This window comes from Guyanagaster necrorhizus (genome assembly GCF_019112545.1).
Source record: "Guyanagaster necrorhizus MCA 3950 unplaced genomic scaffold BT62scaffold_5, whole genome shotgun sequence".
NCBI classification, from domain to species: domain Eukaryota; kingdom Fungi; phylum Basidiomycota; class Agaricomycetes; order Agaricales; family Physalacriaceae; genus Guyanagaster; species Guyanagaster necrorhizus.
Window position 1 is genome coordinate 392,420 of NW_025064884.1, and position 14,595 is coordinate 407,014.

At 47.3% G+C, this 14,595-nt stretch overlaps 5 protein-coding genes across 5 annotated transcripts; 3 read left to right on the plus strand and 2 right to left on the minus strand.

The window, feature by feature from the left end:
- The first annotated feature begins 57 nt into the window (after nucleotides 1-57).
- BT62DRAFT_985203 (FAD dependent oxidoreductase) lies at nucleotides 58-1,855 on the plus strand. The gene is made up of 6 exons (XM_043189923.1): nucleotides 58-413; nucleotides 461-560; nucleotides 612-1,031; nucleotides 1,091-1,190; nucleotides 1,240-1,545; nucleotides 1,608-1,855. Exons 1-6 carry the CDS (start codon nucleotides 254-256, stop codon nucleotides 1,791-1,793), a joined length of 1,272 nt encoding a protein of 423 aa, XP_043043147.1. The 5' UTR covers nucleotides 58-253; the 3' UTR covers nucleotides 1,794-1,855.
- Nucleotides 1,666-5,876, minus strand: BT62DRAFT_944118 (carbamoyl-phosphate synthase). Its single transcript, XM_043187905.1, has 10 exons — nucleotides 5,210-5,876; nucleotides 4,897-5,156; nucleotides 4,616-4,842; nucleotides 4,550-4,564; nucleotides 4,061-4,502; nucleotides 3,462-4,011; nucleotides 3,217-3,412; nucleotides 2,542-3,164; nucleotides 2,108-2,486; nucleotides 1,666-2,058 (listed from the first exon to the last, which is right to left on the minus strand). Exons 1-10 carry the CDS (start codon nucleotides 5,835-5,837, stop codon nucleotides 1,890-1,892), a joined length of 3,489 nt encoding a protein of 1,162 aa, XP_043043148.1. The 5' UTR covers nucleotides 5,838-5,876; the 3' UTR covers nucleotides 1,666-1,889.
- Nucleotides 5,877-7,254: 1,378 nt separating this feature from the next.
- On the plus strand, nucleotides 7,255-9,386 carry BT62DRAFT_886615 (uncharacterized protein; the record flags this gene model as incomplete). The annotated part of the gene is made up of 13 exons (XM_043182889.1): nucleotides 7,255-7,460; nucleotides 7,515-7,701; nucleotides 7,760-7,992; nucleotides 8,041-8,073; nucleotides 8,129-8,145; nucleotides 8,196-8,313; nucleotides 8,367-8,418; nucleotides 8,470-8,579; nucleotides 8,630-8,738; nucleotides 8,798-8,907; nucleotides 9,008-9,123; nucleotides 9,175-9,311; nucleotides 9,366-9,386. 13 exons carry the CDS (start codon nucleotides 7,255-7,257, stop codon nucleotides 9,384-9,386), a joined length of 1,449 nt encoding a protein of 482 aa, XP_043043149.1.
- A 1,112-nt stretch (nucleotides 9,387-10,498) lies between these two features.
- On the plus strand, nucleotides 10,499-11,848 carry BT62DRAFT_991804 (ribonuclease H-like protein). Its single transcript, XM_043190301.1, has 9 exons — nucleotides 10,499-10,798; nucleotides 10,848-10,930; nucleotides 10,983-11,017; nucleotides 11,065-11,251; nucleotides 11,301-11,308; nucleotides 11,368-11,384; nucleotides 11,438-11,496; nucleotides 11,546-11,577; nucleotides 11,629-11,848. The coding sequence occupies exons 1-9, from the start codon at nucleotides 10,517-10,519 to the stop codon at nucleotides 11,709-11,711; spliced, it is 786 nt and encodes a 261-aa protein (XP_043043150.1). The 5' UTR covers nucleotides 10,499-10,516; the 3' UTR covers nucleotides 11,712-11,848.
- Nucleotides 11,689-14,428, minus strand: BT62DRAFT_985206 (uncharacterized protein). The gene is made up of 4 exons (XM_043189924.1): nucleotides 14,042-14,428; nucleotides 13,730-13,990; nucleotides 12,995-13,682; nucleotides 11,689-12,942 (listed from the first exon to the last, which is right to left on the minus strand). Exons 1-4 carry the CDS (start codon nucleotides 14,348-14,350, stop codon nucleotides 11,813-11,815), a joined length of 2,388 nt encoding a protein of 795 aa, XP_043043151.1. The 5' UTR covers nucleotides 14,351-14,428; the 3' UTR covers nucleotides 11,689-11,812.
- Nucleotides 14,429-14,595: the final 167 nt, after the last annotated feature.

Below are 14,595 nucleotides of genomic sequence, written 5' to 3' on the forward strand. Positions count from 1 at the left end.
GGCTTCGCCAATTTCTCACGGTCCTTGATTCACTTTAAATCACTTTCAGAGGGACATCATCCTGTCACTCAGAGTCTACAAGAGAAGATCCGACCGCGACAAAACACTCATATGCGTTCTTAATAAATGATGAAATCCTTCCCTGCCCATGGAATTCCCACATACAGAAAACGGAACGGGAGCACACTGTCAACAATGAACCCGGGGCCTCGGCTGATAGAATATCCTTAACTTTGTATCATCCCTCGATATCATGGCCCAGGTGAACGACAGTGTCTTAATAATTGGCGCGGGGGTCTTTGGTATCTCCACAGCATATCACCTTTTAATCAGAGGATTCACCGACGTAACAGTCATCGAGAGAGGAGAGTCGTTGCCCCCAGCCGATGGAACGAGTAATGACTTCAATAGGAGTACATAAGTCTTCCTGATTCGTGATCCTCTATTAAATTATTGGCAGTTGTACGCACGTCCTACAACGACCCTTTTTATGCCAATCTCGCTCACGATGCTATTCAATCGTGGAAGAACCAAGAATTGTTTGGAGACAGTTATCAAGAGTAATCTATCACACTCTGCCAAAAAAAAATTCACTCACGACTTTGACTTAGATCAGGTGTTCTTGTTCTTGGTTCCGCGACTTCCTACGTACATCAATCGTATGAAGGCGATGTAGCGCTGGGTTTGCGCTTGAAAACACTAGAGAATGCTGACGCTATTCGGGGTATCTTTCCAGACGGCGTCAAGGTAGGGTCCTTTGATAAGGTCACTGGATACCTCAACTTAGACGGCGGATGGGCTCATGCAGCGAAAGGCGTTTCTGCTTTGACTGCAAAGGTTATCCAACTGGGAGGAAAGGTGCTTCCTGGAAAGACTGTCAGTGAGCTCTTAAAGGAGAACGACAGGACTGTGGGCGTGCAGTGCAAGGATGGATCTTCCTTCAGAGCCAAGTATATTGTCATCGCTACTGGTGCTTGGACACCCTCCGCTTTTCCAGAGCTCAATCTTCAGGACAAATTTGTGGCTACAGGGTGCGTATGCCCCAAACGACCGTCAGTTGGCTTTCCGACCTAATGGCATGGTATCTTAGACAATCTGTTACGATGGTTCAACTTACCCCTGAAGAGGCAAAGACTTATAGAGATATCCCTGTTGTGCTAGACTTCGATTCGGGGTTTTACTGCTTTCCGGTAAGCGTCGCTTCCTCAGTTCAGTTCAGGAAAGATGACTTTTCAATAGCCCAGTGCAGATAATATAGTCAAAATGGCTATCCACTCTCGCGGGTACACACATACCAAAGATGCGATATCAACGCCTCGTACAGTGGTCTCTGATGGGGAAGATGGACTTCGTATTCCAAAGGCCGATCTCAATGAACTCAGAGTTCGATTCAGAGAAGTTTTCCCCGAGCTTGCCGACAAATCACTGCTTCGCACCCGACTGTGCTGGTATACAGACACTCAGGACGGGGATTGGGTAATCGGCTCTCATCCAACGGATAGCGCTTTGATTTTTGCGACTGCAGGCAACGGACACGCTTATAAGGCTAGTTCGACGCTTATTCACCAGACACACGGTGACTAACGGGCGCTTTGGTACCTTCGTAGTTCCTTCCTGTGATTGGTCGACTCGTTGCAGATGCGCTTGAAGGAAAAACGGAACCTACGGCGGGGAAGAAATTTGCATTCGATCGCGAGGCGGATCACAGTGATCATTCAAGAGCGGGCACCGAACGACAAGAGCTGGATCTGGATCAGTTATGCACGTCGGAAGATCTGGCTCGTAGAGTTTGAGCGCCAGCATACAGATTAGAAGTAAATCGTGGTCTATAGTATAAAATACATGGAACTGCAATGTTCCTTTTGATACCTTTTTCGAGCAATGAGCAATCATGCTCGCTTTCCAACAAACTCCCGCCAAGATTTGACTTCACTGGGTATTCGTCCTTCCGTGTAACTCCTCAGGCCACCCTGTGGTATTTTTTTCACCAAGCTCTCGACAAACAATTGAGCAGTCCGAGCATTATTCAACAGAGGCAATCCAAAGTCGACGGCGTTTCTGAAGGCATCGATTAGCTGGAGACCCTGGAGATCATGTAACTACTTACCGGCGAGCTACGTAATCCTCATCAGTGAAAGTTAGTCCTCGAGACTTGGATAGGTTGATGACACATTGGATTTCGTATTCATCGAAGACCTCCCTCAGTTTTCGTTTGTCCTTAGTAGGAAAGAATATACGTTTGGCCGTGACGTATGGAATATCATTGAGGAATTCTTCCACCACAGTCGAGGAGCAGTAGAGTTTGAAGCCGAGGTCAAGCAATTGCTTAGCGACACTAGCCATCTCTGGGCGAGATACATCTCCTCCGATGAGGACTCCTGATCCGGCCTTGGGAACTTTGAACCCTGTTGTACTGAGCAGTGATGCCCAATATGCTTCATGGATATCCTTCCCGAAACTTGCTACTTCACCTGTGCTAGCCATTTCTTCATCGATAAATTCAATATAAAAGTATATTTAACAAGAAAGAAGGTTACATACCGACGCCGAGGAAAGGATCAGCACCGCCCAGTCGAGTCCAAGAAAATTGAGCGACCTTGATAGAAGTATAGTCACGCTTTTCTTTCATAAGATCCACTGGTTCAGGAACATTTTCACCAACAATAGCAGTGGTAGCCGTGTCGATGAAGTTGTGACCGAGAATCTTGGATACGAAGGGGAAGGAGCGGGATGCTCGGAGGTTGCATTCGATAACTTTAAGTGCAGCTTCCTCATCGGGAGAATTGGCTGATTTCTTGATAATCTGCATGTTGAACGGTCCGGAAATTTGGAAAGCTTGTGCGACCTTTTCAGCGATTGTCTTCAAGCGGGCCAAATCCTGTTCCGTAAGAGAGAAGGGAGGAAGAACGAGAGTCGCATCGCCTGAGTGGATGCCGGCGTTCTCGACGTGCTCAGAAACAGCGTGGACCAGGAGTTTACCTTGGTGGGCAACTGCATCAACGTCAATTTCCTGAGCGTCATCGATAAACTTGGTAATGACAACGGGATGGAGAGGTGACACTGAAGCAGCAGCAGAGAGGTTGTACTCAAGAGTCACCTCCTCATAGACCACGTTCATCGCGGCACCAGACAACACGTATGAAGGGCGAATAAGGACAGGGTATCTAGGTCATTATTAACGAGTATTCTCGGTCAGAGAGAACGAAACAATCATACCCAACTTTAGCCGCAAAGGCCTTGGCAGAGTCCAAAGAGGTCGCTTCGGTCCATTCAGGCTGATCAACATCAATACTGTCAAGTACAGAGGAGAACTTGTGACGGTCTTCCGCGTTGTCAATTTGTTCTGGATCCGTTCCAAGAACATTGACGCCATTTTGTTTGAGTCGTAAGGCAATATTCTGCGGGAGTTGACCTAGAAGACAGGTCAACAGCATCGCATCCAAAATCGGAGGTAAACTTACCACCAACGCTGACGACTACACCTTGGGCATGCTCAAGCTCGTAAATATCCATGACACGTTCGTATCCAAGCTCTTCGAAATATAGCCTATCAGCTTCATCAAAATCTGTCGAGACGGTCTCAGGATTATAGTTGATCATGACCGTCTTTTTGCCCATGTCCCTCAGTTTCCTGGCACAGGTGACGGCACACCAGTCAAACTCGACGCTGCTGCCGATTCGATAGACTCCACTGCCCAAAACCATGGTTCCGTGTTCATCAAAGTCGATATCATGTTCTGAGGCATTGTACGTTGTGTACAGATAGTTGGTGTTAGCCGGAAACTCGGCAGCGAGAGTGTCAATGCGCTTTACGAAGGGTGTAATCCCAAGAGATTTCCTGGCCCTTCGAACAACATCTTCAGTAGATGAGACCAAATCCGCAATCTGGGAATCGGAGAAGCCCATGCGTTTGGCACGAGTCATAAGGTCATGGCCTATAGCTTCAATTGATCCAGTCGCCTTCAGAGTATGATGTGTTTGGACAATGTTGTCGATCTTATGGAGGAACCACTGGTGCACTAAATTTAGAAGGAGCTGGATATCTAAAACTGATACACACCTTGTCAATCTTGGTCAAGTCATGGAGTTGATCAATGGTATAGCCCTTGTTATACATAGCATATGCAATAGCGAATAGCCTCATGTCCGTGGGTTTTGACAGGGCCTTATCCAAATCCTCGGGAGAGACATATGCCTCAAAACCTTTCCACCGTGGGTCGACTTGCCTAATGGCCTTCTGCAAACTTTCCTCGAAGGTCCGACCAATAGCCATGACTTCTCCAACTGACTTCATGGCCGATCCAACCTCCCTATTGACCTGAGACGAGAATTTAGCCAAATCCCATTTCGGAATCTTCGTAACAATATAGTCAAGAGACGGTTCGAAGCAAGCCGTTGTCGTTTTGGTGACTGCATTGGGAAGTTCAGGAAGCGTATAACCAAGAGCAATCTTTGCGGCTGTGTAGGCGAGAGGATAACCGGTCGCTTTGGATGCCAGAGCGCTGAGCTCACATTAGGGATGTTTTACAAAGTTAAGAATCAGAAGTACCTTGAACGACTCAATCTGAGAACACAATGTTAGTTGAGTATGAGACTAACAAGGCGTGAAGCTCACCGGGCATTGACTTCGATAACGCAGTACTCTCGGGATGTCGGATTAAGAGCGTATTGAATGTTGCATTCACCCACGACGCCCAGATGACGAATAACCTTAAGGGCTGCACTTCGAAGCATGTGGTATTCGTCATCAGGCAGTGTTTGCGAGGGAGCAACGACGATCGAATCTCCGGTATGCGTTCCTAGAGGATCGAAGTTTTCCATGTTACAACAGATGATCGTGTTCTAACTCAAATAGCAAGTAAGCAAACGGTTCAAACGACCGAAGCTAAAACGTACATCTGCACCATCACGAACAACTTCGTATTCGAGTTCTTTCCAGCCTTTCATGCTACGCTCAATCAATACCTGGGGACTCAAACTAAGGCTCTTCGCAGATAAGTCGCGCAATTCATCCGGGTCATTGGCAAAACCAGATCCGAGACCACCCAGCGTAAATGCAGATCGCAAAATGACGGGATAGCCAATGGTTTCTGCTGCCGCAAGAGCTGCATTAACAGAGGAGACGGCTGTTGATTTCGCCGCGGGAATATCGATTTCTAATCAGAATTAAGCATCAGTATTATACAAAAGGAGGGAAAGGTTGATTTACCCTTGAGTGCCTGTACAAAAAGATCACGATCCTCAGAAACTTCAAGCGTCTGGATAGGTGTCCCTAAAACTGTGACTCCAAGCCGTTCAAGAATCCCCATCTTATCCAAAGCGATACCGACGTTGAGAGCGCTCTGGCCACCGAAAGTGAGAAGGATACCGTCTGGCTGCTCTTTTTCCAACACGTAGGCGACATAGTCGGCAGTGATGGGTAAAAAGTAGACTTCGGAAGCCAGTTGGTGGGACGTTTGCCAAGTAGCAATGTTAGGGTTAATTAACACGGCATCTATACCTTCCTCGCTGAGAGCCTTCAATGCTTGAGATCCAGAGTAATCGAATTCACCGGCCTGTCCAATGCTTAAACCTCCACTACCAACAACCACCACTTTCTTAACTTTGGGTCGAGGAAGTTTGGGCAGAACCTTGGCTGATATTCTTCTTGCTATTTCTGAGGGAGAACTGGGTGCATTCCCATTATCCTTGGGAGAGTAATTTCCAACTGCCGGGGCCGCGACTGCACGAATAGGGTTAGTCGCTTTGACAAGACGAGGAACGGTGGTGTGAAAGGATCGGAGAGATATACGAGGAATATGTCGGTACGCCGACGATGCGCCTCGTAGCAAGCTCATCGTCGCGGGAGACAAGCCAAATGACGACTATGACTCGAGTTTAAAAAGGGCAATAAATTCAATAACTGATTATTTTTCAGAGTTATCGTCACGTGGTCCCTAATACGGATCACGTCCCGAATTCCGAATCGCGTCCCCACGACTTTACATAATAACCACAGCCCTACCTCAACGACTTTGAGAGACACAAGTCGACAGTCGTCCGGAAGTAGAAGAATCCTCGGAAGAAGTAACAACATGCGTTGCTTCTTATGTTTATCTTGAACGTGAACTTCAATGATCACCAACCTTGATGAAGTTCCACGATGTCGAAGTATTGCTTACTACTAAGTAACTTTGTAGTACTGCTCATGTTTGGACAAGTCATAGCGCTGATCGAAACGTTTTTACTGCTGGATACGGCGTACTGTCGGTCAAATCATGATGGGTATGAATGTCGCTGATTCTTGTGCTCTCATTGATTGATTGATTGATTCCGGTAAATCGCTCCCTTTCCCTGCCAACACAGACCGGAAAGGTAGAGGTTTCTGAGCCCGAGGATTCCACACATTGACTATAGGAAGGCTGTAGATCGACGCGCAAATAGGTTGCGTCCTATGCTTAGCTTCTTTCCTGTGATGCTCGACGGGTGCGCCAACGTTCATTCTACGCGTTAGAGCGTTAGAGCTTCTGAAATTGACCGTTATTGTTCAAGTTTCCATTTATTCTATTGGTGCCAGTCCTGCAATGACTGTTGCGAGGCTGTTCTCGGATAAATGTCAACTGCTTTATACCTCTAGAATCGCCTGACCTCAGTTCCCTTGATTTGAATGTCTTCTTCTTGGTCTAGACAATCAACCATGGCGGTTCCTCAACTTCGATAGAGAGTGCAATTCCGAGCTTTGTATGCGTTTCCTCTCACCGTAAGCCGAAAGTATCCGTATCGCTCATTTCAATACCGAGGTTTTCAAGCCCTGATGAATGACATGGTTTTTCCCATGACCAGGGAAGGCGGCGTTTCATTGGAGTCAGCTCCGCTCGCCCAACATGCCTATACTCTTAAGGTATACGTGTGTTATAACGCATGTCTCGCTGGAGGAACTACGATGTCATTGAGCCAGTGTATACTCGCCAGCTTGAACTCTTCTGACGTTAATTCATCGCCAGCTCGATGTCCTCATGTTGGTGATACGGGATGCCTTCTCCGTCTGTCGCCCCCCAACCACGTTATGGAGCAAGTCATTCTCACACACGGAACTTGCCTGGCCGCCAGGACTTCGGAGGAGCAATCAGCGAAAATCGTGTACCTCGGCAATACTCTGGAATGCTGATAGACATTGAAGCATCCAGATCCGGGCTGAAGGACTACACGATCTCTGGCTTTTGCTTAAATGCGAAAGGCGTTCGATGATACTTTGTTGACCCTCAGCGGATCATTATGGCTTCTCACCAGGTAAATGACGCAGAGAGAGGCATTGCCGACATCATTCACTCCCGGTCTCCGACAGCCTCTGCTTCACCATGGGCCCTACCCTCTCTCCCAGTTAAAGCTAGTGATTACCTCGCTAAGCCAAAGGCCCCTGCCCGACCAACGAGAAGGGCCAACCTCTGGATAAGTTGGCAACTGTGGTTTAATACGTATCGGTTCGATTAATTCCCATTATTCAGCAGCGTAGCAAACATCTCACCTATGTCCAGGAAATTCTATACCTTCGTCGTCTCTATGAATATCACAGGACTAATTCTCGCAGCTACCAGTACGTGGAAGTATCCTCGCGATTATACAGGCGCTTTCATTCTAGGAAACCTCCTCATCGCTATTCTAATGCGGAATGAACTGTTTGGGCGACTTCTATACCTCATTATTACTACATTGTTTGCAAAGGTTCGTTCTTTAATAATTTATCAAATATCGCTGCTTGTAGCTGACACGTTGTGGAAAGTGGCCTCCTCTATGGTTCCGCCTGGGCTGCACATCAGTACTACAACACCTAGGTGGTATCCACTCGGGATGTGCTACGTCTGGATTTATGTGGTTGATATTTAGAGTGATTCTCATTTTCATCGACCATAAGGACAATCATGACGTAGTCTTGATTATGGGAGTTATAACAAATCTAGCTGTTGCGGTGTCTATTCTTTCTGCTTTCCCGTGGGTTCGGAATACTTATCATAAGTGAGCGCTAGCTATTGCCTCTTCTGTGCTGTATTCATGGTTTTGTAGCGTCTTTGAACGGCACCACCGATTTGTCGGATGGTAAATTACTGTCGTATTTCCTCCCATAGTTTGAAATCTAACGTACGATGTGTAGGCTCGGCTTGTTATGTAGTGCGTTCGGCTATTATGCGAAGTGGTTCTCAATTCATACTAGCTTTTAGCCTGGGCGTTCGTCGTACTTGGTGACAGCTACGACGTTACAACACACTCTTGGAAACCAGACGGCATTCATATTATTAGACAACAACAATTTTGGTTCGCATTTGGGATGACCGTGTTGTCAGTTTTATGCTTCAATGTTATGTTGTTCGCTAATTGAGCGATACCGACAGCATCATAATACCTTGGCTGACTGTCAGGGAAGTTAGGGTAGATGTTGAAATTGTAAGCCCGGTTACATCATATCAGAACATCTGTCTTATTCTGTATATTTAGCCCTCGCCGAAGGTGGTTGTTCTACGATTTGAGCGTGGAATGCAACAGGGATTGCTCGCCAGGATTTCGAGAGCGTCCATCATGGAGTATCATGCATTTGGAATTATTTCGTGAGCGGAATACACGTTCGTATTCACCTTCATTGACATGCAAGTTACAGGGAAGGGGTACACTCGAAAGAACATTTCTTGATCTGTGGTGTCCAAGGTGACTTTACTCGCGAGTTAGTCCAGAATCCTCCTACTACTGTTTGGACAAGGCAACTGAAAGTTCGTCACAAGTCATTTCCTCGTCTCATTGAAACTCATTGAAACTGATTGTCCATCAGTTTGCCGGCGTGTCGAACACCTCCACGTTGTACAAGCGCGGAATACGCATTTGTACTGGAACAGGTCTAGGTGCCGCATTATCCACGTGTATACAGGTGAGTTTGCTATGGTATTCCAAGAAGTGTTTCTTAACGGCATGTTGTTAGAGTCCTGATTGGTGCGTACATGGGTGTGCTTTGCACGGCACATGTAGCTCGAGCTTGTCCTAGGTATTTAATTTGGATCGGTTCTGATCAAGAGAAGACGTTCGGTCCCACTATCTCAGGTCTCATCCATAAACATCTGGGTCCTGGGCGATCGATCTTGTGGGACTCAAAGGAACGTGGTATGCGATTGTGCTATTATTTTAGGTGTGCGCCAATTGACCTGTTCACAGGTGGCCGACCAGATGTCATGAAGTTGATCAAGGAAGCCTACATATCGTGGGATGCTGAGGTGGTTTTCATCACATCAAACCGGTCTGGAAACAAGGAAATGATGGAAGGCTGCAAGGCCGCGAGCATCCCTGCTTTTGTACGCATAATGATCCTTCTTAGGGAATGCTAATAAGTACTGATGTTGGGTTAGGGTACCCTCTGGGATTTCTAGACTGGTGATGCTTAGCGTGATGAATTAATTATAAACTATAATTTATGCACCTTGTACCTTGTGTAGTACCGTATCTTCGATCTAAGTAACAACTCAGCTATTTAGTCTGTTGGTAGCCTCCGGATGAAAGCATAAAGCTGACGCCAATAGTCTTGACCACCTTCGTTACTCGACTGTATGCGTGCAATCATAGCCGCTTTGTCGGCTACTACCACGGAAGATGTTATTACGGACCGGATGTACATCCATAATGCCTCATGCTTAGGATACGATGAGAGCAAGGACATTGCATGGTCAAAAAGTGAGGTGGAATTCATCGATTGAAGGCTGAGTGTGCTGGACTGCAGCATATTGAAATGATGCACAAGGAGACACAAGTAATGCATTGCAGAGTAATCGGATACATGAAGATCGACCCAACGAAGAACATTCAAATATTCTTCCTCAAGTATGCCTTCCGCAGTAGGAGATGACGTAGTTGTCACTACATCCATGATGCAATGCATGCAATAACTTCGATGGGTCCAGGCATAGTAGTTTCTGGGATACGATTCACAACTCTGAGCAAGAATTTGAAGCTCACTGCGAACAAGGGCAACCGGTAACTGAGCATGGAGCAGAGAGGATGGCTTCGGAGGATAGAGGAGCTCAAATATCCAACGACGGTGAGCCCAAATCATGGATTGCTTCGCACATTCACGGTTGCCGGAAATCATGGTAGCTATCAGCATGAGCTCCTTGTTGGGATCTAGTTTTCCGGAGATGATGAGTCGCTTGCGTGTATTCAACGCGGTCTGATGGGCTGAATTGGCTAGGATGATGACGATGGAAGACGCGATCAAAGCACTATGATCTTGGGCCTGCCGACGAGCTGCAGTGAACATGGCAGTGGCCGCAAGATATAGCTTATATAGCACCTTCTGGGGAACACCCAGGTGGCCTTCAGATAGAAGGAATGCAGGTTTATTTCCGTCGGGCCCATCCGACGACCATTCTTCGATTCCACCCGGAAGAATTTCAATGGACGCTCTGATATATAATTAGCTGTAAAATACTAAGAAAGAAAAGAATCGTACGGCAAATCATGAAGTATCGTCGAGAGAGAGTATACCAGTCCTTCCGAGTCCGTCATGGTGGCGAAGAGGAGGATTGTTTGCCCGTGCTTTACAGACTACCGCGTGGACGGTCCTCTTCCTTTTATGTTTCGCGTTCGCAGCCTAGTATATAAGCTGCTCTGTATATCGTCGTCCAAGTCTCCCCGTCTCCCTAGCACCATATTGCGTTGCAATTATTTCAGCACGCGTCCGATGGCTTTTCAAGCACCTCTCGACAGGGCTGCAGGCCCCCTAGTATGGATCGACTGTGAAATGACCGGACTGGATCACAAGAAGGATAAGATTATCGAGATTGCCGTGCGTCGTTCTGCCATTCTCTTTCCCATCTCCCTCAATCTGTCTAAAGGTTCTGATCACAGACGGTAACCTGCAGGTTGTCGACGAAGGCATCGACTACGTTGTGAGAACGGAAAAGTCCATTCTGACTGGGTGAGCAAAAAAAATAAATACGTCGTATGATGTTCAAGGCTAAATATCACAGAATGGATGAATGGTGTACCAAAACGCACGGCGAGGTAGTAGGACTATCGCGCCGTTACCGTATTCCGGCTAACCGTGTGTCCAGTCAGGTCTTACCCAGGCATGCTTAACGTCGCAATGGACCCATGACGTTGTCAGACAAAAAGTACTGTCCTATATTCAAAAGTGGGTGCCCTACAATACAGGCGTACTCGCTGGCAGTTCCGTCCACGTAGATCGCCTGTTCCTCCTTGAACAAATGCCAGAAGTGATCAACTGGCTTCGCTATCGGTGAGAAACCGCTGCTTTCCACAGAATTCCTTTGCTGATACATATCTAGAATCGTAGGTACGTTTGCTTCAGCGTCATGTTCACTGAGCTCCTGATCCTCAAGTGCGAGGGCTCAGATGTATCCTCTGTCAAGGTAATCTCATTCTCCCCTGTATAACAATTTCTCTTATACCACCTTTTATATAGGAACTTTCACATAGATGGTACCCGGGCCTTAGGGATCGGCAGCACGAAACCACCCACCGGTAGGTGCAAAATCATGAACTTTCCCACGTACCGACTTCCTGTTTTCAGTGCTTTGGATGATATCAAAAGTTCTATTGAAGGTACGTATCGTCCAACTTTGAAATGATTGCATGTCCTCACGTCCAATTTAGAGCTGAAGAGGTATCGGACCCTCATTTTCAATCCGTCTCCTGCTATTGAGGTTCAATCAACTTCGACGTCAAATTCTAAATAATTCTTGGAGGCGGGTTGCTAAGTATATATTGTACAGAGTGGGTATGGATGCGATATGGATGCGACGCGTGTACAATATCATGTTAGTGTGATGAACGACTTTTAAGTGATCAGGCCCTTTATCCTGCCTCTCACGACAACTCCTTCCAGAACGACTGACTTGACCTCAGCCGCCGGAGCTGCCGTTCTCCACTCCTGAACCAAGTCTTTAGCTTCGACAGGAGGGACCTTGTCGTCTCGCGTTCCAACTGTGATATGTAGTCGGCTCTTGATGTTCTCAGCCACCTGTTCCAAAAATTCGGTTCCTTTTTGTCCGCCATCTCCCTCATCGACAAGCTTCAAGTCATCCACGGAAATGGCCATAATCCTGTCATTCCAAACGGTGCTGCCAAGCTTGAGCTCAAATGTCGGAGGCATGCCCAGCTGATGAAGAGCCATGCATCGCTCCCAGAGCGCCGTCTCTCCTGGCAACGCCTTCTGATGAACGATAGTTACATGTGGTCTCTTGATCACCCGTCCGCTAGCTTTGAGTTGGGTCCAAAATGTATCGTTCGACAGCTTGCTCTCGAGCACCTCAGGAAGACTGACCTCCGTCACAAGCCCGAAGTAGCGTATGGGCGAAGTTTTCGGCGGCTTTTTGTTCTCTGCCTTCTTGGTCCCCGATTTCGTCGATTTGGGTTCGTATCCTAATGCCACTTGCAGTCCTTCGTCAATCTTCTCCTGACTCGGCTGTTCCAATCCAAGGGCCTTAACGCATCCTTCTACTGCTCTCGCTACTGCCTGCTCCATAGTGTCCTCCAGCTCCATGTTGATACACGCATCTACTTCGCTCTCTGCTAGTTCCTGAGTTTTATTAATAAATTGCCAAATGACCTCCTCATGCGCTTTCGTCTGGCTGTCGCCGTGGAGACTCTGATGCTTGTCCCCGCGCAGCAGGACCCGGTCGCCACAAATACGATGGATAGTCGAAGGGGGTTTCAGTGAAAGAGCCCAGGACCAATTGAGCGCGACGAGACGAGCGGGCGGAGAAAAACACGATAGAGCCTCACGAAGCCCGTCACGATGCTGGAGCAGATGATTGTTCTTGTCCGCTATGACGACATCGTACTTGCCGAGCAACGAAGTGACGTTCTTCAAGAAGACTGGGGCGGCCTTCTTGACACGAACATCGTCGCTCTGAGTGTGACCGAATCCAAAGATGTGAGCTAACGCAACGGCAACTGTTGTCTTGCCTAAGAGGTTTAAATGAATATATAAATATTTGGACATCAAGCTCGTGCGTACCACAACCAGGGATTGCCACCGGAACAATGACGGTCTTTCCGAACTCTTTGGTGGCTGGCGACGCAGGACGAGACGTCTGTACCTCCGATTTGTGTTTGTTAAGCTCCATCCAGGCGAAAAACCGTTCCCGAGTAGCAATAATTCCTTTTCCCTTTCCGAACTGGGCGAACTGTTTTCTGTCACGCTTGATCTCGTTTATGACCCAACGAACATACTGCTTGGTTTCTGGCCGCTTCATCTTTGATATGGGTAGTGACTTTTCCGATGGTTCGCTCTTTTGCCCCAGGAGCATCTTGGTGACCTCTCGCCAATCCCGATACATCATGTAAGGCTCGTCAAATTTTACTTTGAAGAAGAAGGTAGAACCAGTGGCATATGGAGGGGCAGATCTGGGGCGGTCGCTGGTGGGTAGTTCACGGATGTGTGTACGGACCACAAATCCCTCTACTGCTTGACCTTCCCAATGACCCGCTCTTGAGACCGAATCGGTGAATGTCCGTACCGCCTCTATCGTATTCAAAGTTGTTGAAAGTGTCTTGATGAAACCCCATTCGTTTGCAAATGTATCAACGACATCCTGGGGCATCGTTTTGAATCTTTTAGTAGATTCGTTAATTCCGTGAAGATGAAGACCGGTTAGCTCTGAGCTGTATGGCAAGACATGTTCCTCGAAAGAGTCATCACAGAGCTGCAGTCCCGTTCAGAAAAGTATATGAGCTATATCAGGGAGCATACCTCTGCTACAGCAGTCCAGTTGCTATCCCACAGCGTCTTTGCAAGATCAGCCTCTGTTCGACCCTTCTGTGCAAGGTACTTGCGCAACCAGACCTCACCAACCTCTGCATGACTTTTCTCAGCATTTCCAACCTTACCGATGGAATGTTTGGAAGTAATTAGAAGCTTTGAAGGAGTAAGTGCTGCGATGAAGATGATGCAACCATTTGACTTGAGGGAAAGCAGGTACGGAGCGCTTGTATGCTTCTCCAAGGCATCCCACTACAGGCCAGGTGTAAGTTCGTGGAGCATGTAAAAGTAAAAGATATCCACCGTTGTCCAAGGAACCTCCCCAATATTGAAGAATTTGTCGTAGCCCCTGGCCACAATCCGGTGACTATTTTCCGGGAGGTCGACCGAGAAGATACCGCGAACAAGAGAGGGAAATGGAGAAGGAACATCGTAGTACTTGTATTCGTTCATTTTCCAGCTGCACACCTTGATGGTTGGATCTGCCGGTGCATTGTAGAGGGTCGATTTGACGAGTTTTGGTTTCTTTTTTGCGAGGGAGGCGAGGTCAGAGATGAGCTGAGAATCCTGGTTCTGGGCTTTGGGATTCTGGAATAGATCCTGGGTGCTCATGGCACGACGACCAAAGAGACTGAGTCCCCGGCGGGAGAGACGAGAAATTGAAGAAAACAGTTTGGTCGTGACTTGTCCAGGTAATATTTATATCATTACTCTCAGAGTCAGAATGACAAAATTGATGTCAATGACGATCGCGTGACGGTGCCGCACCACAGTCATTTTCTCGATTTCCACTACAAATATTCTGGTGACCTACTCTGACTACAACTTTCAAGATAAAAGGACAACACAGTTAAAAA